The 27,620-nt window shown below is 46.4% G+C and overlaps 1 protein-coding gene across 3 annotated transcripts in view; it reads left to right on the forward strand.

Annotated features, from left to right (window-relative positions):
- The window catches only part of Abtb3 (ankyrin repeat and BTB domain containing 3), a 243,736-nt gene that overhangs the window by 150,727 nt on the left and 65,389 nt on the right, over nt 1-27,620 (forward strand). For all 3 annotated transcript variants that reach the window (XM_075954315.1, XM_075954317.1, XM_075954316.1), the window contains exon 3: nt 6,516-6,720. In XM_075954315.1, coding sequence (XP_075810430.1) covers nt 6,516-6,720 — 205 coding nt within the window. The remainder of the gene's footprint in view (nt 1-6,515; nt 6,721-27,620) is intronic.

Below are 27,620 nucleotides of genomic sequence, written 5' to 3' on the forward strand. Positions count from 1 at the left end.
GCATAGATTTGAGCAGAAGCAGCCCCCTTTTGGAATGTGTGATCTTTTTCCAGGGAAACCATTCCTGGCTCACAGCAGTCTCAGCTTCTAGGAGGCTGTATATAAGAGCTGGGCAGGTTTGAGAAGCATCCCCTGGGCTGTCATGGAAGATGATTGTAGGTGATGCACAGAACCTTTTTAATTTTAATCACTATGTATATTTCATGAGCATGCGGAAATATTGGTTTTCCATTTATGGTGCTGATATAAAGTTTCCTTTTAAAATAAATTTGTTTGTATGAACAAGTGAGGCAATTTAAAGAGAAAATATTAAGTAAATAAATTGTACAAGCTGTGCACAGATATGAGAGACATCATGACAGTATTCCCAGATGGCTGACATTTGAGAAACACAATTACCAGTGGATGGATTCTCAGAGAGGTGTCTTGAACTGAACTCAAGCTGCCCAAGCTCAGAGAAGCTGGCAGAAAAAAATAAATGTTTGTTTGGTGCTCATGTCACAGACAGGGAGGACAGCAGGTAGCACTTACAGAGTGGAGAGCTTCAAACAGGTGTAGTGAGGGTGAAAATCTCTATGCCTACTCATCTCACATGGGCAGCCCTCCTCAGAGATACACCGAAAGCTCTAGTCTGGGGATGAAGATGACAATGATGAGGGAAATCATGTGATGATGGAAATAATGCAATTATTTGATTATTTGATGATGGTGATGATGGAGATGCTGGTGATGATGGAGATGGTGATGATGAAGATCATAATGATGATGATGGAGATGATGGTGTTGATGAAGGTGATGGTGATGATGGAGATGATGGTGATGATGGTGATGGAGATGATGGAGATGATGTAATGATGGTGATGATAGTGATGATGGTGATGATGGAGATGGTGTTGATGGAGATGATGATGATGATGGAGGTGATGGTGATGATGATGATGATGATGATGGAGATGATGGTGTTGATGGAGGTGATGGTGATGATGGAGATGATGGTGATGATGGAGATGGTGTTGATGGAGATGATGATGATGATGGAGGTGATGGTGATGATGATGATGATGATGATGATGATGATGATGATGATGATGGAGATGATGGTGATGATGGAGATGATGGTGATGATGATGATGGAGATGATGGTGATGATGATGATGATGATGATGGAGATGATGGAGATGGTGTTGATGGAGATGATGATGATGATGGAGGTGATGGTGATGATGATGATGATGATGGAGATGATGGTGATGATGGAGATGATGGTGATGATGATGATGGAGATGATGGTGATGATGATGATGATGGTGATGATAGTGATGATGGAGATGATGGTGATGATGATGATGGAGATGATGGTGATGATGATGATGATGATGATGGAGATGATGGTGATGATGGAGATGATGGTGTTGATGGAGGTGATGGAGATGATGGTGATGATGGAGATGATGTAATGATGGTGATCATGTTGGTAACAATGACTATGGTGATGACAGAAATGATATGATAATGATATCGCTGATGTTGGTGAGGATGGAAATGTGTAGTGATGATGGAAATGATGTGGTGGTGATGCTATCAATAATGTTGGTAATGATAATGGTGGTGCAAAAAAAGAATAGAGCTAAATACTAATTAAGCACAAACAAGGTACCAGACCCTTTTCTGAGTACTGTAAGTGTGTATATGTATTTCCTCATTTAATTCTATGAGATAAATATTATTATTATCTCCATTTTGCAGGCAAGAATGTCAAGTTTAGGTAATTTATATGTGTTTTTTCTCTTAAAATACATAACAAATCCATTCTGCCATTATTTTCGCTTCTCACAGAAAAATAAATTAGCTTGGTCAAGAGCCACCACTAAATAGTAGCATATTGGGTGCTGAGATGCAGGCAAAGGACATATCATACTGCTCCCAAAAAGAGAGCAATAGATAGAGTTTATTGGGTCCCCACAAAGAAGCATGCATGTGGATAGTTAACTGTAAAGCACTACAAAATTAAGCAGCTACATCTTTATTAGGGAGTGTTGCTGGTACTCAAGGAAATGAGATTCTGACCAGGGCATTTTAGAGGGCTTCCTGGAAGCTGCACCATTTGATCAGCCATCAGTAGCTGTAGGGTGTGGGAGTTAAGAAATCAATGAAACAGGGACCTGGGAAAGCCAGGTGGACCGAGTGGTCCCCGAGAAGATGAAGGGACAGTGAGACTAGAAGGCTAAGAGCACCCACCCACCAGCCCTCCCAGTGTCCCTAGAACATGGGAAGTTGATGGGCAACTGGGAACTCCTGCCCGCATCTCGCCGTCTCTGCCATTGCTGTCACTAGCCCCATTTCCCTCTCACTTTTGATTTTTATCATTGTGAAGTGTTTCATGCAAATTTCTTCTTACATTTTATTAATGCGTATTAATATGTAAGAGGTTTCATTATGACATCTTCACACATGTAAATAACATATTTTGATATTATTCATCCCCTACTGTCCTCTCACGTGCCTCTCTCATGATTCCTGTTTTAGGTTCTTTTTTGCTGCTGTGATTACAAAAAAAAAAAACCTATAAGAAACAAGAAATAAAGGGCTTAATTGGCTCACAGTTGCAGGTTACGATCTGCTGTGGGGCCATCAAGGTGACAGGACCTTGGCTCACAGTTGCAGGTTACAGTCTGCTGTGGGGCCGTCAAGGTGACAGGACCTTGAAGTCTCAAGTCACATTCCATCCACAGCTAAGAGCAGAGAGCCATGAATTCACGCCTGGTTGCTAGCTCAGCTCGCCTTCACTTTTCCACAGTCTAGGACCCTCCACCACCTGCAGTGGGTAGGTCTCCCATCAACTAATATAACCAGGATGATCCCGGAATCCATGCCAGAGAGCCCTTCTCCCAACTGATTCTACATTTTGTCAAGTTGACAATTAACGCTAACAACCTCTCTCCCTCCCCCTAGCAGCCACCAACTGTGTGTCAGTCTTCAGGGCCCCATGAGCTCCTCCCTCCTGAGAGCATTTTAGAGAAAGAATATTCTAGTCTGACCCTGGACAGAAGCACAGGGAAGGAAATACCTACTTCTAGGTGCCAGAAATCAAAGTTCAGAAATTTGGAGAACGCCAATAATCCCTCCAGGCAAAAATCCTTGGTCAACATTCTTTCTCCTTCTCCTGATATTTACCTTGTGCATATTTTTAATAACATAATCCTGATCACACTGTAAGTAATTTTGAAGTTCGTACTTTCCCTACTTACCATTTTAATGAAGATTCCTCCTCGCGATATTGCAGTTTTGTGTAAACAGTTTTGACGTCTGCCTCCGTTTATTATTTGATCTTATGTGTGTACTGGAGTTTCTTTTCTTATTATTTTTGGACATTTGTTTGTTGGATTTGGGAGTCTGTAAATAAGGTCTGGGTGCCAATCCTCATGGGCAAAGATTCTGCAGCATTTTGAATTCTAACACTGGGACACGTTCCCAGAAGTGGATTACTGACTCAGGGGACTGGAGCATTTGATAATACATTTGCTGCATAAAGCCAAATTGCTCTAAGATGGACTGAGGGCTGGCCAGTTGAACTGGGCTGCCTTTGGAGGAGGAAATTGGACCACTGTAGAGAGAAAGACATAGGCACACTACCTTAACACAGAGAACCTTATCTGACCCCACCTTGCCCTGCAACATGGGCCTCGGTTTCCCATCTCAGCAGCGTGGACCTTCGGGACTAGATTGTTTGCTGTAACGGGTGACCCGTGCACAGGATGGTTCAGCAGGGCCCCTAACCTCAGCCCACTAGATATCATAGAGTTTGTGTTCCTGGGTTTTGAGGTCGGTTAAAGTGTGTCACTGAGAGGCAGCAGGATGGTAGAAGGTTTGACCACACAATGCAGCAATGCAGGATGGGACGGGAGAGACTAGCACAGACATTGTGGGAGGGAAGAGAGAGAGAGAGAGAGAGAGAGAGAGAGAGAGAGAGAGAGAGAGAGAGAGAGAGAGAGAGAGTCAGTCACATAATCTCAGCACTTGGAAGAGAGGCTGAGGCAGGACGATCCCCATAATTCCGATCAAGCCTGGGCTACATGGTGAGTTCAAGGCTATAAAGTAAGTAAGCTACAAAGTAATACTATGTTTCAAAAGACAAAGGAAGAGTAGAAGAGACAATGGAGACTTGAAAGATTTGACTCGTATGAGTGTGGGCAGCAGGACCAGCCCTTTCAAGGCAGCCCAGCAGACTGGGGTTCTAATCAAAGCTAATGCTGCAGCCTGGAGTCAGAATCCCTTTTTTGGGGGGAGGGGGATTCCACTTTTTTTATTTATGTTTACTTGTGTGTCTGTCTGTCTGCCTGCCTGCCTGCCATGCCTCATATGTGGGGTAACCATAGAGACCAGAAGAGGGCCTCAGATATTCTGGAGTTAATGCAGCCACGAGCAGCCGGATGTGGGTGCTGGGAACTGCTCTCAGGTCCTCTGGAAGAGCAGTGCCTGCTTTTCACTGCTGAGCCATCTCTCCAGCCTCAGTTTTCCCTCAGGCCTTCAACCAATTAGCCAAGGCCCATCTACATCACAGGTGTTCGGCTTCTGTACTCAGAACCTGCTCTCAGTAAAATGATCCTAAAACTACCCCAAAGAAATGTCTAGACAATGTCTGATCTAGCAACTCAGCTCCACAGCCCAGCCCAGTTGACACTTAACATTAATCATTTTGCATCTTGCACAAGAGGCTCCAAAGATATGCAACACACTCCATTGTACACGAGATGACTTTCGTGGCCAGGGAAAGGACATTAAAATACATGTATCACACACTTTTACCTTAATTACTTAAGAAAGGCTCTGTTTGATATGGCCCCCAACCCCCTTTCTGATACTTGTTATTCATTTAAGAAGAAAGCAGAACCCAAATTTGAGCTGTCCTAATCATTTGCTTTCTATTTATGGCAAGTGATGTTCATATTCTATTTGTGAAAGTGGTATAATTTTCCTCATTACATGGATGTATTTAACTAAGACAAAATGAGTACATTTAAAATTGAGCAAGTAGCCACAAAGACTGCTCGCTTTGGCATGGCGGCATTCGTGAATAATGGAACCATTGTCTCAGCCAGGACAAGGGTGGGTTTCTGAGCTCAGTCAGCCACCCCCAGGAAGATCTGCCCTGTGACCCATGAGAACGTGCAGTTGTGGCTTCATTAAGAAGTCTTGTTTGAGGATGGAGAGATGGCTCAGCAATGAAAAGTTCCTAAAGCTCTTACTGAGTAGAGTTCAGTTCCCGGCAACCACAACAGGTAGCTCACAATCCCCTGGAACTGGAGTTCCAGGCAGAACTGATTCCCTCTTCTGGCCTCTGCGGATACCACACTCACATGCACAAACCCACACTCGTGCACACATGCATACATGTAATTAAAAGCAAAGATTAATGTAAAAAGTACGCTGTCCCTCTGAGGAAGAAGAAAAAAGAACAGCATGTTCCTCAGGTTTGCTGGTCCTGAGAAGGGTGAAACAACCCCCTGTGTTCAAAGACTATGGCTAAGAGCGTGGATTCTGTGCAGAGTCCTAAGTTCAAATCCCACCTCTCCTCTTACATATTTTATAGCTATGCAACCTTGTGAAGCTGTGGAACCTTTTGGACTTCCATTTCTTCACCATAAAGAGACTTTAAATATATTGGGTGCTAGAGAGATTCCTCAGAGGACGTGGGTTCAGCTCCCGGGACCCACACCAGGTGATTCACAGCCACCTGTAAGCCCAGCTCTGGGAGATCCAGCACTCTCTGGTCTCTGTGGGTACCTGCACAAATGTAATAAAACATAAATTCACGTATGCACACACACCTCAGTGACAAATTACCCAAGAAATAAACCTAAAGGAAAGGACACCTTGACCAAGTTTCTGAGTTGCTGATCTGGGCTCACTTGGTTCCATTTTCATGCTGAGGAACCGGCAACATGGCAGGAAGCATGTGACAGAGTAAAGGGACTCTTTTCATGGACTAGAAGTGAAAATATACCTCTCAAAGCTGAGTTATTGTACTAGCAGAGGACAGCAAGGAAACAGGTTATTAAACCAATACAAGTGACAAATCTTTGCAGCGTACAAGACCATTATTCCACAGGTAGGGAGCCTAGGATGCACAAGGAAGCCCTGGGCTTGCTCCTGGACACCACATAGTCTGGGTGTGGTAGCTCATGCCTGTAATCCCAGCACTCAGGAGATGGAGGCAGGATCAGAAGTTCAAGTTATCCTCAGCTACATAGTGACTTTGAGGTCATTCTGGGCTGCGTGAGAGGGGAGCGAAAGCAATTGGAGTCCCAGAAGAGCAAGACTGCAAGCAATTCCACTGACGCCTGTACTTCAAAGTCCCTGACGGTCACATGACCAACAAATGTTTTTCCCTTTCTGCTTGACGTGGGACTGTCACGGGATGTAGCGGCTGAGGAAACCGGGGTCCAGAGTCTCTGCTAAGATCTTCTGGTTGGTGTCTGTGACGCGAGGTTCTGAAATCTTGCTTCTGTCCACAGGTGACCTGGTGTCCCGGGCGATGCACCACCTGCAGCCCCTCAATGCAAAGCACCACGGCAATGGCACTCCCCTGCACCACAAGCAGGGGGCGCTCTACTGGGAGCCGGAGGCCCTGTACACACTTTGCTACTTCATGCACTGCCCGCAAATGGAATGGGAAAACCCCAACGTGGAACCGTCCAAGGTCAACCTCCAGGTGGAAAGGTATGCCTTGCCTGGTTTCCAAGGTTACAGACAGTTCTTGGCTCACCCCAGCCTTGTGATGGATTCGTATTGCCCTCTAAGATGAAGAGAGGTTTGGGAGTGATGGAGGGAGGATGGGAGGAAATGGTTGCTCTTATCCCATAAAACACTGGAGAGGAACTTCATGCCCCAGGGAGACATCATAAAGCCTGGAGGGGTTTTGAAATAGCTTTATATGTGCCTGGTCCTGTACAGGATAAAAGTGGCTTGGGTCACAGAAGTTTACATGAATATCTCAGACAGGCAGGAACTGGGGTGCAGTCTTTGAAAATACGGTTTGAAGATGCCACCTCCTTAGATGTCTCCATCTTTCTTCATGGATCTCTTGGGGCCCCAGTTGAACCAGAGCAGTTGATCAGCCAGAAGAGTTGTCTCCTGGGTCTGGAGTGGATACTGGGCTGTCCTGGGAGAAGTCTCTCGGTTGTCTCTGTAGCCTGGAATCTTATGGGAAGAAAAGAGTGTGAGGGGCTCTGGACTGTGTCCCTCCATTTCTGCTGGCCTCACCTTCCCTTCTACATGCCGGAGAACTGAATTACACAGTTTCTCAAGATTCTTCATACCTTTAAGCCCCAGGATCCTCTGGGGGAATCCTACCCTCTCAGAGGTCTGGGATTAGAAGCCGCTTTTAGGAACAGGCTACCTGGGCGTGTCCCCTCTCTTATTCCCTTCTCGTCTGTCTTTTCTCGAGGCTCATGAACCAGGCGCTACCTTAACACAGTCCTTCCTTGACCTAAGTACAATGAAAACTATGGAAATGACCCCCATTCTTACAGAGACACACTTAGTAGAACGGGCTCTAAAATATACTGCCTGGGCTCAAACTCAGGCACTTCTGATTAAAAACTGCAGCCTTGGGGAAATGCCTTCATGTGTACCTTGGTTTCTTCATCTGTAAAATGGGATGCAAAAAGTAAATTCTTCACAGGGCTGTTGGAAACTTAAGTGAGTCGAACAGTGCCCGGAACACACCAGGGTCCAATTAGTGCCCCTTTGGCTGTTGTTGCTGTGGTAGTCAAGCGCACATATCTGAATGATTCCCGTCTTGGGCTTTTGAAGTGGTTCTTAAAAACTCAGTGGATGCTGTTTCTACCACAGTAGCTTGGGCCTCGGTGGGCTCCCTTAAGACCCTCCCACACACCTCTCAGAGTTCTGTTCAAACAAGAGGATGAAAACTGGCCAGGCAATAGGAATCTTCTCGAGTTTTAGTTATCAGTATCCAGCCATCTGAACACCTGACCTGATGGGTCAGGAGTCACCCAGGTTTCTCACTTTCCAGGCCAAATCAGTGGACCCCCTAGGCAATCCCCATGTGCAGACAAGTCCCACACAGGGAGGTGCGGAAATGTCCGTGGTCCCAGAGCAAAATCTCTTAGCCAGACACACCAATACCTCGCTGTCTTTGACTATAGGTCCTCGGAGGCTCAGTTCAGTGGTACCAAGCTTTCCAGTGCCTAGACAGTGTTGAGATTCCTTGTTTACCCTCATCCATCACCTGTGGCTTTTGCGTCTCTGTAGATGATGCGTCTCCCTCCCTGGCCAAACACTGCCTCCGCTAGCTCCAGAATCTCCTCTTCCCACCCTGCTTTCCCCTTCAGGTTCCCACTGTCTAGTCTCAAGCTAATTCTTCTTGTAACCCCTTGTTCTTTCCTGCCCAGTGCAGTAACCTGGGATCCCCTACAGATTCCCGTGCTTGGGCGATGCCTGTGAGCTTCACAGTGGTGAACTAAACATGTGGTTGGCCCGTCACTCCACAGCCAAGGCCAAGATCATGCTAGGTGCACAAGGAAAAGTCAACACGGACTTGCAGCATGAAAGCGTGGACTGATCCAATTCCAGCTGCCCACTGAACAAGTCCCTCGGGAGTGACATCACCTTAGAGTTGAAGTCATCATATCCCCAAATCCGCTGCTCTTCCTGTCTCTAGTCTCTAAGGAAGGCACTCCCATTGGCTTTAGAAAACTAGGATTCTTGTACCTGCTCTTGACTTCTACTGGCCAGCATGTTGAGGTGTGACTTTTCCTGGACAGATGAAGGACCTTCTAGTCACACATGTAGATACAGCACCAAACAATAGACCAGGAAAAGATTCCACACATGTCTAGTTTAGTGTAAGAGTGAGTGTAATCAAGCACACACACACACACACACACACACACACACACACACACACACACGTACACACATGGGGAGGGGTGTAGCCCTCATGATCCCCTCCTCCAAACAACACTATTAACTGGCTCTTAATCTTCTTAATCTTGGAAGAAGCAGGGTCTTGTGAAGCCATCCTCCACTCATGTTAGAAAGTTAATGGCCCAATCTTCTCCAGGTTTCCTTAGGGTAATCACAGACACTGACGGTTCAATGGAGCAGCAGTCACGTTAGACCCAGAGGACAGCATTCTACAGCACATGTCTTATGCTACACTGTGACATCTCATTTCTCTGTTCCCTTCTGCCCGGGCTGCATTGGCTGTGCTTCAGGACTTCCCTCTCACCAAGATCACTGAAGCTGATTTCTCAATGGTCTGCGTGCAAATGAGGCTTCATAACCTGTGGCCAGCTCCGCCCCCCCCACCCCATCCCCCGCACTGTACCAGATCTAAACTTCTAAGACCTGATAACACGCTGTTGCATGACCCTGAACATACAGCTGTGTGGTTCTATTATCTACTGTGTTTATCAGCGGCCATTTTCCCTTCTTGAGTCTATTTCTAGATTCAGTGTGGTTGGAGCAGCTGGAAGTCTAAAGAGACCCACTAAGAAATGCAGAATTTCCAAGACACACTTGAAAAAGACATGATCTACATGTCCCAAATTTTTTCGAAGCCATTTATCTCATTCTTTCCGTCCCTTCTTGGTTGAATTTTCAAAATCAAAGTAGATGTTAACATTTTTTAAAGCCCTTATCACTTTCATCTTCTGGAGATTCTACCACTTGGTGAGTCAGGTGGGTAGCAGCTAGGAATTACAGCCCAGCTCTGCAGTTCTGAGAACTTGAACAAGTGATTTTGCCTCGTCGAATCTCCTTTTGTCATCTGTAACATGAGAAAAGACATTGCTCATGGGACAGGTACAAGCAGTGAGTTAGATGTCAGAACTGAGACACCCAGGGCAAGCTTGACATAAGAATGACCTTCCATCCCATGGCTACCAAAATAGAAAGCTATGATCATGCACTCTTTCCACTAAATTGTTCATACACCTGTCCTCACAGAAGCTCAGGAGTGGCTCTATCTGCAAGAAAAGCTCTCTTGCTGTCCCTTAATGCCTCTGAGTTTAGTATCTGAAATCCTCATGCAGGTCCTGGCCTGGAGAGGCTCTAGGAACACAGCAACAGCCTGGGCAGGAAGGAAGGTGGAGAGACCCACTGTCATCAGTGAAGATCAGAAAGGACCACTGAGAAGGAGGGGAGGCTGGCGTGAGATATTGTTATTTGCTCAGCCTCTGTTCTGTGCCGGACAAGGACAGAGCGTTGTATAACCCTCACATTTGTGTCTACAGACAAAACAAATCCAACTGGTAGTGAGGAAACCATCCTTATCCAGAGTCTAACCAACATCATAGCCCATCCATCGTATCTCAGCACTTTAAAAAGAAACTGATGAAGAAGAACTAGCGTATTTACAAGATACGGGGAGGTTTTGATTCATGGGCATGCCTGTTAGATAAGAGAAATGTGTTGTAGGCATTCTTCTTTAATTCTGAAGGTAGAGTACTTCGGTTGAGATCCTGACTTTCACACTCATTAGCTGAGTGATCTTGGACAGGTTACTTAACCCCTCTGAGCTTCAGTTTCCTGGACTACCATAGGTCGATGTCAGGGTGTTCATGAGGCTTTGTGAGTTGATATACTAAATGCTTTAAAGGTCTCTGCACTAGAAATGATGGCTGCCGTCACCTTGCTGTCGTGGCGTCTATCACGTGGGCTTGGAACAGGCTAACGATGGGATTTTGATAAACTTCATTAGGCCTGAAGGTACAGTCTACACATTTTCTTTCCAGCTGGCTCCCAGGTGAAGCAGCTGGGGCCTGGACAGCACTGTTACGAGGTACTAACATTTTGTTTTGTTTTGTTCAAAGTTTATACCAAAACCTCCATTTTGTAAAGCTTCATATAGACAAGAAATAAGCTTTGTAGTGAGCCCCCAGAGGTGGGGGCTCAGTTGATGTTTGGTACCTAATGACCGTCTGTCCCAGTGGGGACTAGCTGCAACCTCCTTACTCCAGAAGTCCTCTGCAGTTTACCTGAGCAAATGGAACGTGGGATTGTCCTGACGTGGCCAGCCTGCAGCATGCTTGGCTCTGGAGCAACCACCAAAGAACAGCTCTCAGTTTAACGATCACCCACAGCTTCCCCAAGGTGGCTCTACACAGCTCAAGGCTGGCAGATTAATGCAGAAACGCACAAAGGAGGGGCAAGGCAATGTTTGACAGGGGCCATCCCTCGGGACAGCATTCAGGCAAACGGGATTTCACCGGCATCTGAGCTGTTGACACCTGCAGCCTTGGGACTTGTTAAACAGCTTTGGCTGGGTTACTTAGGGAATTTACCTAGGAAGAGGGACAGCTTGTGCCCACAGGTGACAAGCCGAGGGGTAGGCTCGGGCTGAAGGACAGCACCTTCCCCCAGCATGCAGGTGTCGCCTGACTGCCAGCAGGTACATTTGTTCCCCTCAGAAGCCAGTCCTCTTCTGGATCTGCCCACTGGACCACAGCACGCTCATGGGGGCTGACACCAAGGGGAAGAATACTCGTATTTATTGTGTGTGTGGGGGGGGGTCTGTCTGCATGTGTGTGCGTGTGTCTGTGTGTGCATGTGTGTGTGCGTGCATGTGTGTGTGCGTGCATGTGTGTGTCTGCATGTGTGTGCGTATGTCTGTGTGTGCGTGCGTGTGTGCGTGCGTGTGTGTGTCTGCATGTATGTGCGTGTGTCTGTGTGTGCATGCGTGCATGTGTGTGCGCGTGCATGTGTGTGTGTCTGCATGTATGTGTGTGTGTCTGTGTGTGCATGTGTATGTGTGTGCATGTGTGCATGTGTGTGTCTGCATGTGTGTGTGTGTGCATGTGTGTGTGCGTGCATGTGTGTGTGTCTGCATGTATATGCGTGTGTCTGTGTGTGCATGTGTGTGTGTGCCTGTATGTGGGTGTGAATGTGTACAGAGGTCAGAGGTCAATGGCAGTTGTCATTCTTCAGTCACCATTGCTCATGTGCTGTCCACCTTATCAGTTTGTTCATTCGTTTTGGTCCTCTGTTTGTTTGTTTTGGGATAGGGTTTTTTACCAAGTAGTCCAGGCTTGCTGGCTGGTGAGCCGGTGGATCCTCCTGCCTCTGCTTTCCCAGAACTGGGTTATAAGCACACAGCGACATGTCTGGGTGTTTTTTTTTTTATGGGTTCTAGAGATCAAGCTCAGGGCCTCATGCTCGCAAAGGCCAGTGCTTTATCAACTCCAACCCAGGAGACCTTCTGTTAATAAACACAAAGAATCATAAATTAGAGCTGCCCAGCCTGGTACAGTGATCCGTCCCCATGGGGGTGCTTAAATTTAAATGAAAAAGAATCAACCCAAATTAAAGAGTCAGTTTCCTGCCACCATGGGCCTAGCCTTCTTTCAGATGCCCGCACTGGTAAGACCTCATGGAGAACTGCCAGGTCTTGTGAAGTGACAGGACCAGACAGCAGGGACCTAGAATATCACCATCATCATAAACCTTGCTGTGAGACTCAATGCAAGCAGCGTTTTAGGACAGCAGCCAGGGAACTCTTTCATCCCCCCCAGCACCATGAAGGGAATCATCACAGACCCAGGGCCAGCTACCTGCTGGAATGCACACCATGTTCCCACTTGGATCATCTTACCGCCAAACTTATTTTAATGTTTTTAAACTAGCATATATAACGATGGGTTTTATTATGGCATTTTCATATGTGTGGATCATAATTCTGCTCATATTCATACATTACCCTCTGTTGTTCTCCCTCCCTGCGGTCCCACTTCCCAAATAGACCTCTTCTATATTTATGTCTTATATACGTACATTATTTTAGCCTAGTTTCCCCATATACAAGAAAGCATGATATTAGTCTTCGAGTCTGGCTTATTTTGTTAACATGCTGACCTGCACTTCTGTCTACTTTCCTGCAAATAATTCACAATCTCATTGTTCTTTATGGCTGAACAAAAGCCTGCAGTGTATAAACACCACATTTTCTCCATCCATTTGCCTCTCCAGGCTGTTGCAAACAGTGCAGCAGTGTGCATGGATTTGACACAGCTTGGTGGGTGCTGACTTAGAGCCCTTTGGGTTTATGGTTTGGCTGAGCTATTCAGCCCTCCTATTTCAAGTTTTTAGGAACCTCCATCCTGATTTCCATCATTGATATTCCAGCCTTACACAGCTGTCAAAAGTGAATGCCAGTTTTGCTTGCCCACATCCTGAACAGGTGTTTGTTGCTTGTTTTCTCTACGACCATCATTCTGACTGCAGTGAGATGGCCTCTCAATGATGTCTCAACACATCCTTGTTGGCTATGGATATGGAACATTTTTCATACACTCCCATCTATTGGTGTTTCTTTTGAAAACTTTCTGTTCAGCTCACTTGCCCACTTACTAATTGGATGATGATGATGGTGGTGTGTGTGTGTGTGTTTGATTTTGTTGAAGAAGAATGAGGGTTCTAGTTTTGTGGTTGTGGCTGCTGCGACAAAATACCTCAACAAGAAAACAAATCAGGAAAGAGTTTATGTTCATTCACAATTCCAAGTTACAGTCCTGCATCGCAGGGATGTCAAGGTAGCAAGAACTCAGAATAACTGGTTACATCCCATCTACACTCAAGAACAGGGAGAAGTGAATATACACATGCTCTCTCGCTTGCTTGAGCTCTACTCGATTTCTCTGTTCTTATCTATACAGTTCCCTACCCCCTACCTAAGGAATGGTGCCACCCACAATGGGCTGGGTATTTCAACATCGATTAACTCAGCTAAGGCAATCCCCCACAGGCCAACCTAATATAGATTCTCACTCTGTCCCTTTGTCTGGTATGCTTTATGCCATACCTTGCTGTTTCTGTTACTGTGGCTCTATAGTATAATCTGAAGATACGTTGTGATTCCTACAGCATTGCTCTCTTTGATCAAGACTGCTTAGTTAATCAGCATTCACTTGAGTTAAATTATTTTTCTACTTCCGTACAGAGTACCATTTGAATTTTAATGAGTATCGTGTTAAATCTGTAGATTGCTCTCAATTATATAAAGCTCCATTTGTGGGAAGGAGGCAATCCTGTACCCAGAGATTGAAACTGAGTTCTCACACATACTAGGCAAATGCTTTGATACTGAGCTACACCCCAAACCCTCTTTATAATTTTGACTTTGAGAAATTTTGAGATGGTGTCTTGTTCTGTTGCCCAAGGCTAGCCTTGAACTTGTGATCCTTCTGCCTCAGCCTCCTGATTGGCTGGATTTATAGTCTATGCCTCCAGGCCTGGCTTAGACCAGCACTTCCTAAAGCAGTCATGTTAGCATCTCCGTGCCGTTTCTCCAGAAATTCCCACTATGCAGCTCCCTTCTGAGGGCAGCGCATCAGTGAATCTTCCCGACAGCTGTGTGAGCCGATCCTAGGCATCATCCCTTTTGCTATCCCTATCTGGTGGAAGAATTTTAGCCTTAAAGAAGTCACACAGCTCGTGAGGAACCAACCGAGGGCACAAAGGCTGGAGGCATGAGGAAGCGTGAGCCTAGACTGCCTCTTGCAGCCATATGCCCTGACTGGAGACTAGGGGCCCTGAGGTCAGAAGCCTGAAAACCATGCCCAGAGCAGTCTTGCTTCAGTATGCTTCCCTTCCTTCTTCCCTTTTCCTTCTAGTATTTTCCCTGCTTGGGGCTCCAACAAACACTGCTAATAGCAAATGGTACAAGGATTGCTGGCTCACTTCATCTAACTTGACTACAATTTTTAAATCTCAGAGAAACGTGGTTGGTTTCTTAACTTTCTGTAAAGGTAAAAAAAAAGTCCACCTCTGCGGTTTGATTTCTAATTGTCACACGGCAACTACACATCCTCCCGGAACACGGTGTTCTGTCTTGATCCTTGTACGAGCAAGTTGGACTTGTTAGCATAACTATCGCCCCAAAGTTCGCCGATTCGTTGTAGTAGGAATGTCTAAAATCCCCCTCTTCAGGACTTTGAAGCATACACAACACCTTTATCAGCCACGGTGTCATGCTCAGTAGATGAAAACCCATTCCTCTGTCTCCCTTTAACTCCGCCCCCGCTGACAGACCTCTGCCAACCTCTCCCACTGCGCCAGAAAATGGTACCTCAACATTTTTTGAGCATGACGCATCTCAGCTTGTGTGATGTTTTCATTATATTTAGTTACTCGGAAGCTTCTGATTTGTTATTCACTCGTCAGTCAGTCATTCAGTCAGCTGTGTCCATCCAGTGTCTGCCATGAGTTTTGCAGTGCTGGAGGCTGGCGGTCCTGCATCCCTTAGATGGGGCATGAGCACTGGAAGCTGGCGGTCCTGCATCCCTTAGATGGGTCATGAGCACAGGAAGCTAGCAGTCCAGCATCCCTTAGATGGGGTACGAGCACTGAAAGCTGGCGGTCCTGCATCCCTTAGATGGGGCATGAGCACAGGAAGCTGGCGGTCCTGCATCCCTTAGATGGGGCATGAGCACAGGAAGCTGGCGGTCCTGCATCCCTTAAATGGGGCACGAGCACAGGAAGCTGACGGTCCTGAAACTCTTAGATGGGGCACAAGCACTGGAAGCTGGCAGGCCTGCATCCCTTAGATGGGGCACAAGCACTGGAAGCTGGCGGTCCTGCATCCCTTAGATGGGACACAAGCACTCTAACATTTTTGACAAATAAATTCAGATAGCCTTCGTGATTCCCACAAGATATGTGTGATTAGCAGGGTCTGAGTTTTACAGATGGAGAAGGTGAGGCAGAGAATGACAGCTCAGGGACTCACTGTCAGCAGCCTGGTCCAGAACTGTGAGACCGAACTGTGACACTCTGCTGCTGTCTGTGGGTCGGTCCCTAAGCTGAAGAAGGGGAACAAAGGGGCCTCACATGGCTCCTGCTTGGCACCATTGAATCACTGAACGGGGCGGGCCTGGGGGAGAGTGTAGTGTGCCTACGGGAGTTTCAGATAGGTCACCTGCAGAACACTGTGGTCATAAAGACGGTACTTGAGTCGGACTTTGGAAGCTGGATCAAATCGTGCCGTTACACAGTGAACACGGAGGTAATCCAGGGATGGAGCCACTGGCTCTACATTAGAAAAAAAAAAACCTAAAGATTCATGGTGGGAGGCAAAAACCAGCCCTGGAGGATCAGGGCTGGAGCCAGGAGACCCTCCTTCAGCTATTTGTAGAGGAACAGCTGCTTCACCACCAAAATGTTCAAATGCTTTTCTTTTTCAAAGGTTTACTTATTTATTATATATACAGTGTTCTACCTGCATGTATGCCTGGAGGCCAGAAGCGGGTGCCAGATCTTATTACGGATGGCTGTGAGCCACCATATGAGTGCTGGGAATTGAACTCAGGACCTCTGGAATAACAGCCAGTTCTGTTCAATGCTGATCCAAAAATCTCTCCAGCCCCTCAAATACTTTCCTAACAGCTGATAAAGAGCCTCATGCACTCCACCCTGACAGTGTGTCCTGGATATCCTGAAGTAACCACAGTTGGGGTCTGGCCTTGCACTGGACCTGGGGGGCCCTGTCTGTACTGAAGCCACATTGGTAGACTGCTGCCCGGCCTTGCTGGGAGTCCAATATTTATAATGCCATCCACGGGATTAAAGTATAGGGAAAATTACTGCCTGCCCACGTGGCTTCCATCTTTGTGCCTCTTATGGGGGACTACTGATGAAGATAGGATGCCCCCAGTGCCAGGGAGGGAGCAAGAGAAGGATATAGAGCCTGCACAGCCCTGGAGGCGGCCGCACCTCCTCCTCTCCCACAGGCACGGTGCTAAATTGCCTCTCAGGCCTGAGAAAGCCTCTGCTCTCCTTGGAGCCTTCGCTGGAGAGCTGGAACAGCTGTGGAGCGCTAGCCTGTGCCAGGGCCTTGGTCAGAATTCCTCCACTTGAACTTCAGGGTCACGCTCTCAGATAGGGCCCGTCTTCATATTTTACTAACGAAGCAGAGAGTGAAAAATTCGAGGCCTTGCCCAAGGTCACAAAGTGCCATTATTGACTGGCTGGAAACCAAGTGCCCAGAGTTCTTCGTGCCCTCCTGGCACACCCCCGTAGCTCTGACATTGCAGATTGACACACACACACACACATACACCCATGCCTGTGTCTGCTGCCACTGCACCAAACTCCTTGCAGGCAGGCCTGAGGGCTGTCCGTCACTCATTCTTCTTGGTACTGAGTAGGTAAGAGAGTTAGGCCGATGTGAGACATAACACCAAAGTAGAGCAAAGAACTATTCAGGATGCAGCTTCCTGCAAGAGGCCCAGAGAGGGGTGACAAGTTCATGGTCTACAGAGTGCAATTCTCTGCATCCCCAGGGCCTGGTGCTGCCAGCTGCCCCCCCCCTCCTCTGTGGCCCAAAGGCAAGAGGTTTAATTTGCTTGGAACTGACAGCTTTTGGTGTGCCCTGTGTTTGGATCCTGGAACACACAGGGAAAAAGCCAAAAATTCAAAACGGGCATAAGTGCAAGTTAGGTCAGATGCTACGCAGTGGGAATTAATTGGTAGCCGGCACAGCATGGTGGGGTCCAGCGGGGAGACTGGGTATCTGGGAGCAATGAGGCCTACAGAACATATTCTCAGACCCTAGCACCCTAGAACCATCCTGCCCCCCCCCGGCCAAATTTCTACTCTCCTCTCCCCATCCCCCAGTTTTTTGAAATATGGTCTCATACAGCCCATGTTAGCCTCACGCTAAGGAAAACAGCAGAGAATAGCCTTGAACTCCCGTTCCTTTCGCTTTCATCTCCAAGGTGTGGAGATAACACGAAGGTGCCCCTGCACCCAGAACCAAACCACAGCCTCATACACACTGCAAACACTGCAACACTCGCTGCATCCACAGTCCCCAGATGCCCACGCTTTGGCGTGGGGATGGGCATCACTGCCAGGGCACAGCTGTGACTAGCCCACATCTGCTCCTCTGCCCACCAGATGTATTCCTGAGTGTCGCATCCTTCACGGGCTGGCTCCATGCCGAGCCTTTATGCTTGTCCAGTTTCTCTGTAGCTTTCGGGCCTATCCTGGAACTAGCTCTTGTAGACCGAGCTGGCCTCAAACTCACAGAGATCCACAGCCTCTGCCTCTCGAGTGCTGGGATTAAAGGCATGTGCCACCACCACGTGGCTCAGTTTCTTGATTTTCATTGTTTTAATCATCCAACCTTCCTTCCATTTTGCTCTCCTCGTATGCTGTGTTGTTTTACAGCTGCAATGTAAAGGGAGATAAACTCAAATTTTTACAGTTATTTTTTTTTCCTGAAAAGGTATATAAGCTCTTTTTTTTTAACTATTGGGAAATGCACAAAAGCATACAAGGAAAAACTAAAATTATCTACTACTGCAGTACCCAGAGGTAACCAAAAATTAGTACTTAGGGCATCGTCTCATGGGTTTTGTTTGTTTCTTGTTGTTCTTTAATACAAATAGTGTGAGTTTTAAAATATGTGTACTGCATATATAACTTTATATCCCTTTTATTTCACTTAATAGTGTCCCATAAGCATTTCTGGATACTGCAGAACATTTATGCACATCATTTTTAATGGCTGTGAAATAGTCCATCTTCTGAATGTCCTGTAATTTGCCTAATGTTTCCCCAGTCGCTGGTCATTGGGATTGTTTCCAATTTGCAAATCGTTGTTCTTTGAAAACTACCCACCATGGCATGACTAAAACATCTATTTAGAGAGAGTGGATATAACAAGAGGAGTCTGTTTGGAGGAGAGCAGTTGAAAGATAATTTACAGGGCCTCTGATGGCCAATGTGAGCGAAAAACTGGCCAAGAAAACCAGCCCTTTCCCCCAAAAAGAGCCTTGCCCAACCAGGCTCCTCCTACTTCCTTTTTCAAGAAGCAGTGCCTTCTGGGAACGGTAACTTCCAGGCCTGCAAGCTTTCTTCCCACAATCACATAAAGGATCTCTTAGAATGAGCACATTGGGCCTTCGTAGTTTTTCTACAAGCAGCCTCCCTCCAGGCTTCCAGCAAAGCCCCTGGCAAGATCAGCTGAGGCTGTTTTTGTGTTTTCATAGACTCACGCACGCACACACGCACGCATGCACGCACATAGGCATGCACATACCTGCCTAGCCAAAACTGTGAGTTTCTGAAATTGAAACTAGAATTTCCAATAAGGGCTCCCCACCCATCTTCCCTGATTGTTCTAGAAGGAAAGACATCTCTGGGACACTACAAAGCAAGCGTTGGCATTGTTTTTATACGAAGGTCATTGTGCATGCGCCTGGCTGAGATTTCCATTTATGAGGTGGCTGTGTGTGCTTCTTTGTAATTTTGGATTTCAGGTTTTGTGCTCTGACGCATGTTTTTCCTGTGTGTACTAAACTTTGCCCAGGCAGGCTTCCTCTCGGTCTTAAAGATTGAGAAATTCAGTCAAGGTTCAGCCAGTCAGGCTCTGGCATGCCCAGGAATTTTGGTGAAGAGGCTAGCAAAAGCAGGTAGCAATTTTCCCAGGCTTCGCTCTTCTCACTGCCAAGTTCAAACCACAAGGCTGGAGGGAGCCCTACAGTCTTCTGTACGATGCTCTTCTCTACTCACCTCTGAACCCCTGACACAGAAACCCCACCCTCATGTGACTGCTCCCGAGACGCTGGGCACCATGGTGTGTGTGTGTGTGTGTGTGTGTGTGTGTGTGTGTGTGTGTGTGTGTGTGTGTGTGTAACAGACAAGGATGCTCATACATGGTGAAATGGGAATGCTACCATTTTCATAAGCCTCCAAAGCCCTTCTCTGCGGAACTGCCTCTGCCCCGGAAACCCTGAGCACTTGACTGGAACAGGTGACCCGGGCTCGGCAGTTTGCCTTGAGTTCTAGCTCTCTGCATCCTATATTGGTGGCCACTTATGCCTCTGTCACCAACTGCAAATGCTGCTCTAACAATCATGCAGGTTTAATTAATGACTGTCAGACTTCTTGCCATTGAAGCAATTTTTAAGTTAATCCCGAGTGGCTGCACGAAACCCCTAGTAGTTCAAACTCTGAAGGCTTTAAACACTAGAACAGACAGCCCCAGATTCCCCTCCCCCCATTTATTAAGGAAACTGTTAATAAACAGGGAACCAGTCAGTACTGAGACTGCTCCAAATGGTTCTCCTATTCATGTATTTTCTAACTTAGGTTCAATGTCTCCCAACTTCTTACCCCCTCCACAGAATCCCCCTAAAATGTCTCATCTTCTTGTATTTCTTACCCTCTGCCCATACTCTGTGGTAAACCCTCCCTTCCCACAGGCTCAGGCCACCCTCTCAGCTTTGACTTGATGTGAAAGCACAAACTTCATCATCTCAGAACACTATGTGCTCCTGGCCATAAGGCTTCTAGAGCAGACACCCTGAGGGCTGGAGCCTCTGCAGTATCACCAAGTTCAGAAGCTGGTGCCCAGGAGATGCTTATTCATGCAATCACCCATTCAGTAGACAAGTAGCAAGCAGCTACCCGGTCAGGCAAAATACCCTGGCTTTGAGTCCTCCCACAAGAGAGAGAGGGGAACAAAGGCATAGATAACAATGTATCATGTATAGAGATAGAGAAACAAAGCAAGTATTGGAATCAAGGAAGGAGCTGCTTTAGGTAGGACGGTCAGAAAGTTCCCCTTCCTTTGAGCCGGGACCTAAAGAAAGTGAGGCAGCAAGCCAGGAGGTTAGAGGAGGACTGACCTTGCCAATCATAACAGGAAATGCAAAGGCCCTGGGGCGGGATCATACTTGACAAGGTTACAGACCAGTCAGGAGGCTAAGGAGGCTGGAGCAGAGTCCATCAGGAGGGCAGTGGGAGCTGTAATCCTAGGTGGGCAAGTCAGACACGCAAAGGAGCTTAGGTTATTTAAACTCTCAGTGATGTCCGTGTGATTGACCTTCTGCAGATGGGCCCCACTGAGCTAAAACACATTAGGTGTCGCTGGGCAAGGAAACAGTTTTGGAAGCCGGCGCTGCCCTGGTCTGCCCTTATCACCTAAAAACACCGAAGCTTTGTATCAATCCCTTCAGCAACTTTACAACCCGTTCCATCTCATCCTTCCGGATATTGCAGAGCCCTGGAGATGATTCCAAAGCCTTTCAGCCAGTACCCTTGCCAGCTGCTCCCCTGCACCAGCGGCACTGATGATGGAGCTGGCTCAGGGGGCATCTTGCTTCCGAGGCAGAGAAGCCCAATACTAGCCTGCTCCTTCTACTTTGCTTCCGTCTTTCTCAGGGTCAAACGTCTTAAGGGGGTGGTCAATGGAATTTTTTCTGGGCCCTTGGCAGGATCCTAGATCTGACTTTTAACCTAGTTTTTCCTCAAATCTAGCTCTCCTTAAGTCCTAAGGATATGGAATTTATTCACTCGTTGCAGCTGGGAAAGAATCCTATCTGGCTATTTTTATCATTCTCCTTAGTCTGTAGAAGCCAAGAAGCACCCCCTAGAGTAAAGCAGGAAGCCCACCAGCATTCAAGACGAACACACTGGTAGGCTTAATACATTCTGCTGCGTGGCTTTCCTGGGATGTGATCAGGGCATCCATTCACCCCGGGTAGGGCCCCACGACAGGCCAAAGAGCCAAGGACACTCGCGTCTCACTGCATAAGCCAGCGAGTTTATGGGGGTCACTTCCAAGAACGTGGGTAAGAGATTGCTCACAAAGCATGCGTGACTAAAGACATAACAGGAAGGCCCAGCACAGCACGGGTGACCCCGAGAAGCTGCCTCCCTGAGCTGCTTGCCCATTCTGCAATCTGCAGACAGCTCCACTGAAGATGATCTCTCGTTTCCCCCGAGAGGTTTTTGTTGTTGACGGTGATGGTGGTTTGTTTTGTGCTTATTTATTTATTTATTTATTGCTGACTTCAAAAACTTTAAAGATGGGTCTTGACCTTTTAAATCTCGTAACTTCAGGAGATTTTAGGGCTTCATAAAAGTTTTTTAGCTTCTAGATTCCTATGTGTCTTCCCCCCTCCCTCCCGGAGGCAGTGGTACTCGATCTGGATGAACTCATTGTGCAGAACTTTCACTGATTCATTTAACAAATTTGTATTCATTCAATCTAAAGACTTCTGGAAGCCCTATTAGGTAAAGCAGAACACAGGACAAGCCTTGCTCATGCTGATAGTGAGGAGGAATATCTGAGCAGGAAACAGATACCATTGTCAGCCTGAGCGGTGGTGATGCTACTGTAGAAGCATTGAAGGATACAGACCTAATGCCCCTCCTCAGTGTGGTTGGGGTAATAGTACAGACATAGATTAAACTGAGGACATGCTCCATAAAGTGTAAGAAGCTGAGTTTTATTTCTAGGACCCACATAAAGAAAAATGGTTTTGAAAATAATACAGAGGTATGGTCAAAAATGAGCGTACTCTGGGCCAACTAGATGGTTCACTGGGTAAGGCCACTAGCCCCTAAGCCTGGTGACCTGAGTTCAGTCCCTGGGACCTACGTGGTGGAAGGAAAGAACCAATTCCCAAGAGTTGTCTACTGACCTGCACACACCTATGCACGCTCACACATACACACACAATAAAGATAATAGATTTAAAGTGTAATAGAAAATTAATTGGTCTACTTGATTATTGGGAATAAGGAGGGGTTTGATAAAAGAGGAATAAGGTACATATATGTCTACTACTTATAATATGTTATTTATTTCATATATATAAGTTGAAACAATAAAAATAATTTTTAAAAATTTAATAATAAGCATTTTTACTTAAGTAACTGAATTTAGTAGCGAATCTTAAACTAAAACTTCTGGAGACATTTCTTTTACATGCTATAGAATTATGTCAATACCAGAGGATAAATGCTTTCTCTGAGTTGCATGGAAAATGCTAAAGTCAAAGCAATCCCCGAAGTCTACACTCAGCATTCCCTTCCTGTGGCAAGCATGGTAGAGGTTCAAGCAATGGTTCTCTTGAGGTGTGTCAGGACAGTTGATAAACACACCTTGAGAGTGGCCTAGAGAGCTATCTACTATGTTCTTTGTCTCTCAAATTTTAATTTTCATTCATTTTTTTTGACTTGGCAAAGATCTAGAGCAATTTACATTTGAAAAATAAATAGATTTGTCTAACGTTTTCTGAACATATAAATAACTGCAATTAACCTCCTTTGGCCTTTGTGCTAGAAGGAAATTAAATATTGTTGATATGCTTGGTTTGTAAATAGGTTTTGCTAATACAGGACGTCTGTAGATAGTGCTTCATTTTCTAGAATTAATGTAAGAATGGATTGGCTTGTTTTTGTGCCCGATAATCTCATTTTTTTATACTTTTTAAAGGGTCAATGCCCGTCAGTACATTCACATATCTGGATCTGAGCTGGAGATTGTTGGTTTGGGCTCAATTTATCTGGCCTTGATTGTTTTAACCTTTGTATCTAACATCTTCTATCCATACCTGTCATTGCTGTGTTTTCTATGTCCCCTGCCCCATGGCAATAGATGGCTCATGAAACTCTCTTTGTGTAGACTCAAACAGTATACACAACAGAGGTCAACCATGCAGAAGGCTGTGATTTGTATGTAGACTTCTCCCTAGGTCATGCACGTGGCAAGTATGGCTCTATCAGATAGGAGCACAGGCAGGGTTTGCTCCTCCCTATCCAACCCCACCCTGTGACCCCATGACTCCTGTTCACACCTGATATGACAGACTGGCACCTTCTTTTTTTTAATTAATTAATTTATTTATTTATTATAGATTTCTGCCTCCTCCCCGCCACCGCCTCCCATTTCCCTCCCCCTCCCCCAATCAAGTCCCCCTCCCTCAGCAGCCCGAAGAGCAGTCAGGGTTCCCTGTCTTGTGGGAAGTCCAAGGATCTCCCACCTCCATCCAGGTCTAGTAAGGTGAGCATCCAAACAGCCTAGGCTCCCACACAGATAGTACGTGCAGTAGGATCAAAACCCAGTGCCATTGTTTGTGACTTCTCAGCAGCCCTCATTGTCTGCTATGTTCAGCGAGTCCGGTTTTATCCCATGCTTTTTTTAGACCCAGTCCAGCTGGCCTTGGTGAGTTCCCGATAGACCATCCCCATTGTCTCAGTGTGTGGGTGCACCCCTCGCGGTCCTGAGTTCCTTGCTCATGCTCTCTCTCCTTCTGCTCCTCATTTGGGCCTTGGGATTTCAGTCCAGTGCTCCAATGTGGGTCTCTGTCTGGACTGACACCTTCTTTTTTTTTTTTTTTTTTGATTTTTTTTTGAGACAGGGTTTCTCCGTAGCTTTTGTGGTTCCTGTCCTGGAAGTAGCTCTTGTAGACCAGGCTGGCCTCGAACTCACAGAGATCTGCCTGCCTCTGCCTCCCAAGTGCTGGGATTAAAGGCGTGCACCACCACCGCCCGGCCTGACTGACACCTTCTTTAATGTCATCTCCACTTACGGCATTTTGGGGACAGCTTTGCATCTACTATTGGATTCCCAGGAAGCAACTGTCTCCTGTGCCAATTGCCTGTTGGGTGTATCCATAGTCCAAGGAGTCTCCCCTCTGCCGTATGGAGTTCCCAGTTCTGGAACTTCACAGTCTGTCCTACCACTACCTTAGCTGGAGTTTGCATGCCTGCCTATAATAATATAAACTATCCCAACCTGCATACCTGGGCCCACTGCACACCTGGATACCACAAAGCACTGTGTTCTATACTGCCCTACGCACTGATGACTGAGATGGGCTTTTTTCATTACTGACACTTGCTATATATTCTTACCCAAATGTGGAAAGTTCCTCCTTTGATCTTGAAGCCCAAATTTCCTTAGCATACGTAACCAATGCTTTCTAGAACCAGGGCTTAGCAACAAATAACACCGAGCCAGTTCTCAGTTACTCTGCTGCAGAATTGACTTTGATAGCCCATCACTATAGTCCAACCACTTTTAAGTCAAGGTGATTAGAATCAAGTAGAATAATCTCTGTGCCCTTCCTTCCATCAGACAAGAGGGCATGAGAATTTCACAGCATTGAAACCCCCCCTACCCTGTAAGAAGCCTTGTGCCCTTGGGTCAAATATACTGTAGTAATACATTGCCCCTTCTGTTTCATTGGGCAATAAGTAATATGTCTATGAGTGTCAACCAGCTTGCAGTATTGAAAAACATAAAGGATTCTTTGTATTAAAAAATGAGTCTGCTTATATATTAAAATAGGATATTGTGCTGGACTTAGACTTGGGCTGGCTCTCTAAGTTGTAGTACAACTATCTATTGTATGCCCAAGGAGCCTTCCCAAGGGTTTGCCCAGCTCCAGCCCTCAAGGCCCCATCTTTCAGGGCTGAGGTTCCTTTTGCTCTAAGGTGCACAGAACAGAATCTGCTCCCTGGAGTGCACACTTCTACTCCTCATGGCTCACCCTGGATAGCTGGACGTAGCTCTGTGCGGCCTGAAGCAGCCATACCTCACTGAACACCTCCCATGTGCCAGACCAAACTCAGGACGCCTAGTTGCTCATTTCCTGAATCTGCAAGAACTCAGAGGTTCTTGACCATGTGGCCTGACAGTTGACCCAGCCATTTTGCAGCCCCAGAACGAAACCCCAGAGCTATCTGGCTCCACAGCCTACGTACTTGGGAACTCTTATCTATTTAACTGAACATTTATTTAGCACCTAAGTCTGTGAAATCCCCTATCCCGAGTATTCCAGAAAGGAACAGAAAGAAGCAGAACCAATGATAAATAATTATGATGACCTCACCCTAGAGATGCTCTTCTTAAAGATCTGGGCAGTGGGGTTTTCATCCAGGCCTATAAAAGTGTGGTAAGCCTTGACTTGCTTCAGCCTTGCTATTCCAAAAAAGGAGAGTGGTTTCTATTCAACCCCTGTGCAAACCCAATTCCTGTGTGTAGCATCGGAGCGGGAAGGTAGCAAGAACCACCCTCACAAGTCCATGCCCAGGAGAACTAGGTCAGTATGCCAGGATCCAAGAGGAAAATAGGTGTGCCTAGAAAGTGGGGACATGAGGTAGATTGTAGACTCAGATTTAAGCAATTGAAGGTTCAACCTGGCACATCCCAGCAATGAATAGAGCATATGTAGTGAGACCAAGAGGCTAGAAGTCAAAAGGTACAATGAGAAGGTAGTTCCAGGAGCTAGAAGGAAATGCCAGCTAGGCCAAGGAGCACAGAGCATATGTGAGTAGGAGGCCCCCTTCAGGCAGGCTGTGGTACTGCGACTTGTGGCAACCATTTTAATGGTAGAACCCAAGTCTTGTGGGTGGTGTCTTTGTTGATTATTTTTTCCTGATTCTAAATGTGTGAGAGTTTGTGACAACTTTTTATGTTTTATTAGCACACATTAATTATACATAAACAATGGACTCTTTATATACAATATATGGTGTACTTTGGTAAGGACAGGGTGTCCCTAGAGTCCCAGGCAACCATGCACCTCCCACTGGAAAAAACAGTCCCTGGTGGAAGTTGTATGTTGCCTCCTGAGTTCTGCCACCCACATCCCATGCCCAACACTACATACAGTGGGCCACATGTCATCTAAGAAGCAAACCACAAAGACGGTTTCTTCTCAACGACCCATTGATTTACTCAGTGGCCACACGACTGTTCCCTCCCACTCCTGGGGTTTTGAAGCCTCCTGGGGGACTTCTCTTCCCCTCCTTCCTCTGCACTCCCCATTTAATTTTTCTTCATAATGGGAAGCTTTATCTCACTGTTATCAGCTGCCTCTCCAGTAAGGTTCCTCTTTCTACGTGGGGGATGTTTTCATTTTTATCATCAACCCAGTTCGTGCTAGGGCTTCAGTTCATCTGAACCTGATGATGTCTGTTCAATCATCCATCCTTTCTGACTAAAAGCCAGTTCTGGAAGGGGCTTGAATTAGACTCACAGTGTGAGTTAGTTGTAGAAAGAAATATGAAAAAGAGAGAGTTTAAAGGTATGTTGGGCTGCAGAGATGGCTGTCAGTAAATGTTTGCTGTGTCTAAGTTCAGTTCCCCAGAACCCACATACAAAAGTAGGGCATGCTGCCACATACTCATAATTCCAATACTTGGGAGGTAGAAATAGGGGATCCCTGGGGCTCATTGGCCAGAGAGCCTAGCTTAGCAGAGCAACAAGTCAATGAGAAACCCCATCTCAAAGAACAAGGCGGTAACATCTGTGGAACAGGACCCAAGGTGGTCAGTGGCCTTCACACATGTGTATGTGCATGTGCCTGCATACACACATACATGCACACACCACACACACATGGGGATCGGAAAGACACACACAGACATAAACACACACACGGAGTTGGGGGGAGATACACACACATGGAGATGGGGGGGAGAGAGAGAGAGAGAGAGTCATTTAGAACACAGAAGACAAGTGACAAACCAGAAAAATTTTCTTCTAAGTTTTAGCTTTGAGATTTCTGACCAGCAAGGCAAAAAAGGGAAATGCACATGTTATTCTCACCATCATCATGTACGTGCAGGCATACACACATAAAAAGTATACTCTTGTGTGTATTAAGTAACTCCTCACATTGGGTATCAGAAGTTGGCCTTTTAGTCCAGGGCTGGTAGCCTCAGACCTTCCTGTTGGCCTGAATCCCATAACCCAGTCAAGGAATGGGTCTAAGGATATAAGCATACTGTGCCCAGAGCATCTAGGGTTTCTCTAAGTCATGGACCCAGGCATAAAACAGCGACAGCATTTACTA

This window comes from Microtus pennsylvanicus, chromosome 20, assembly GCF_037038515.1.
Source record: "Microtus pennsylvanicus isolate mMicPen1 chromosome 20, mMicPen1.hap1, whole genome shotgun sequence".
Lineage (NCBI taxonomy): Eukaryota > Metazoa > Chordata > Mammalia > Rodentia > Cricetidae > Microtus > Microtus pennsylvanicus.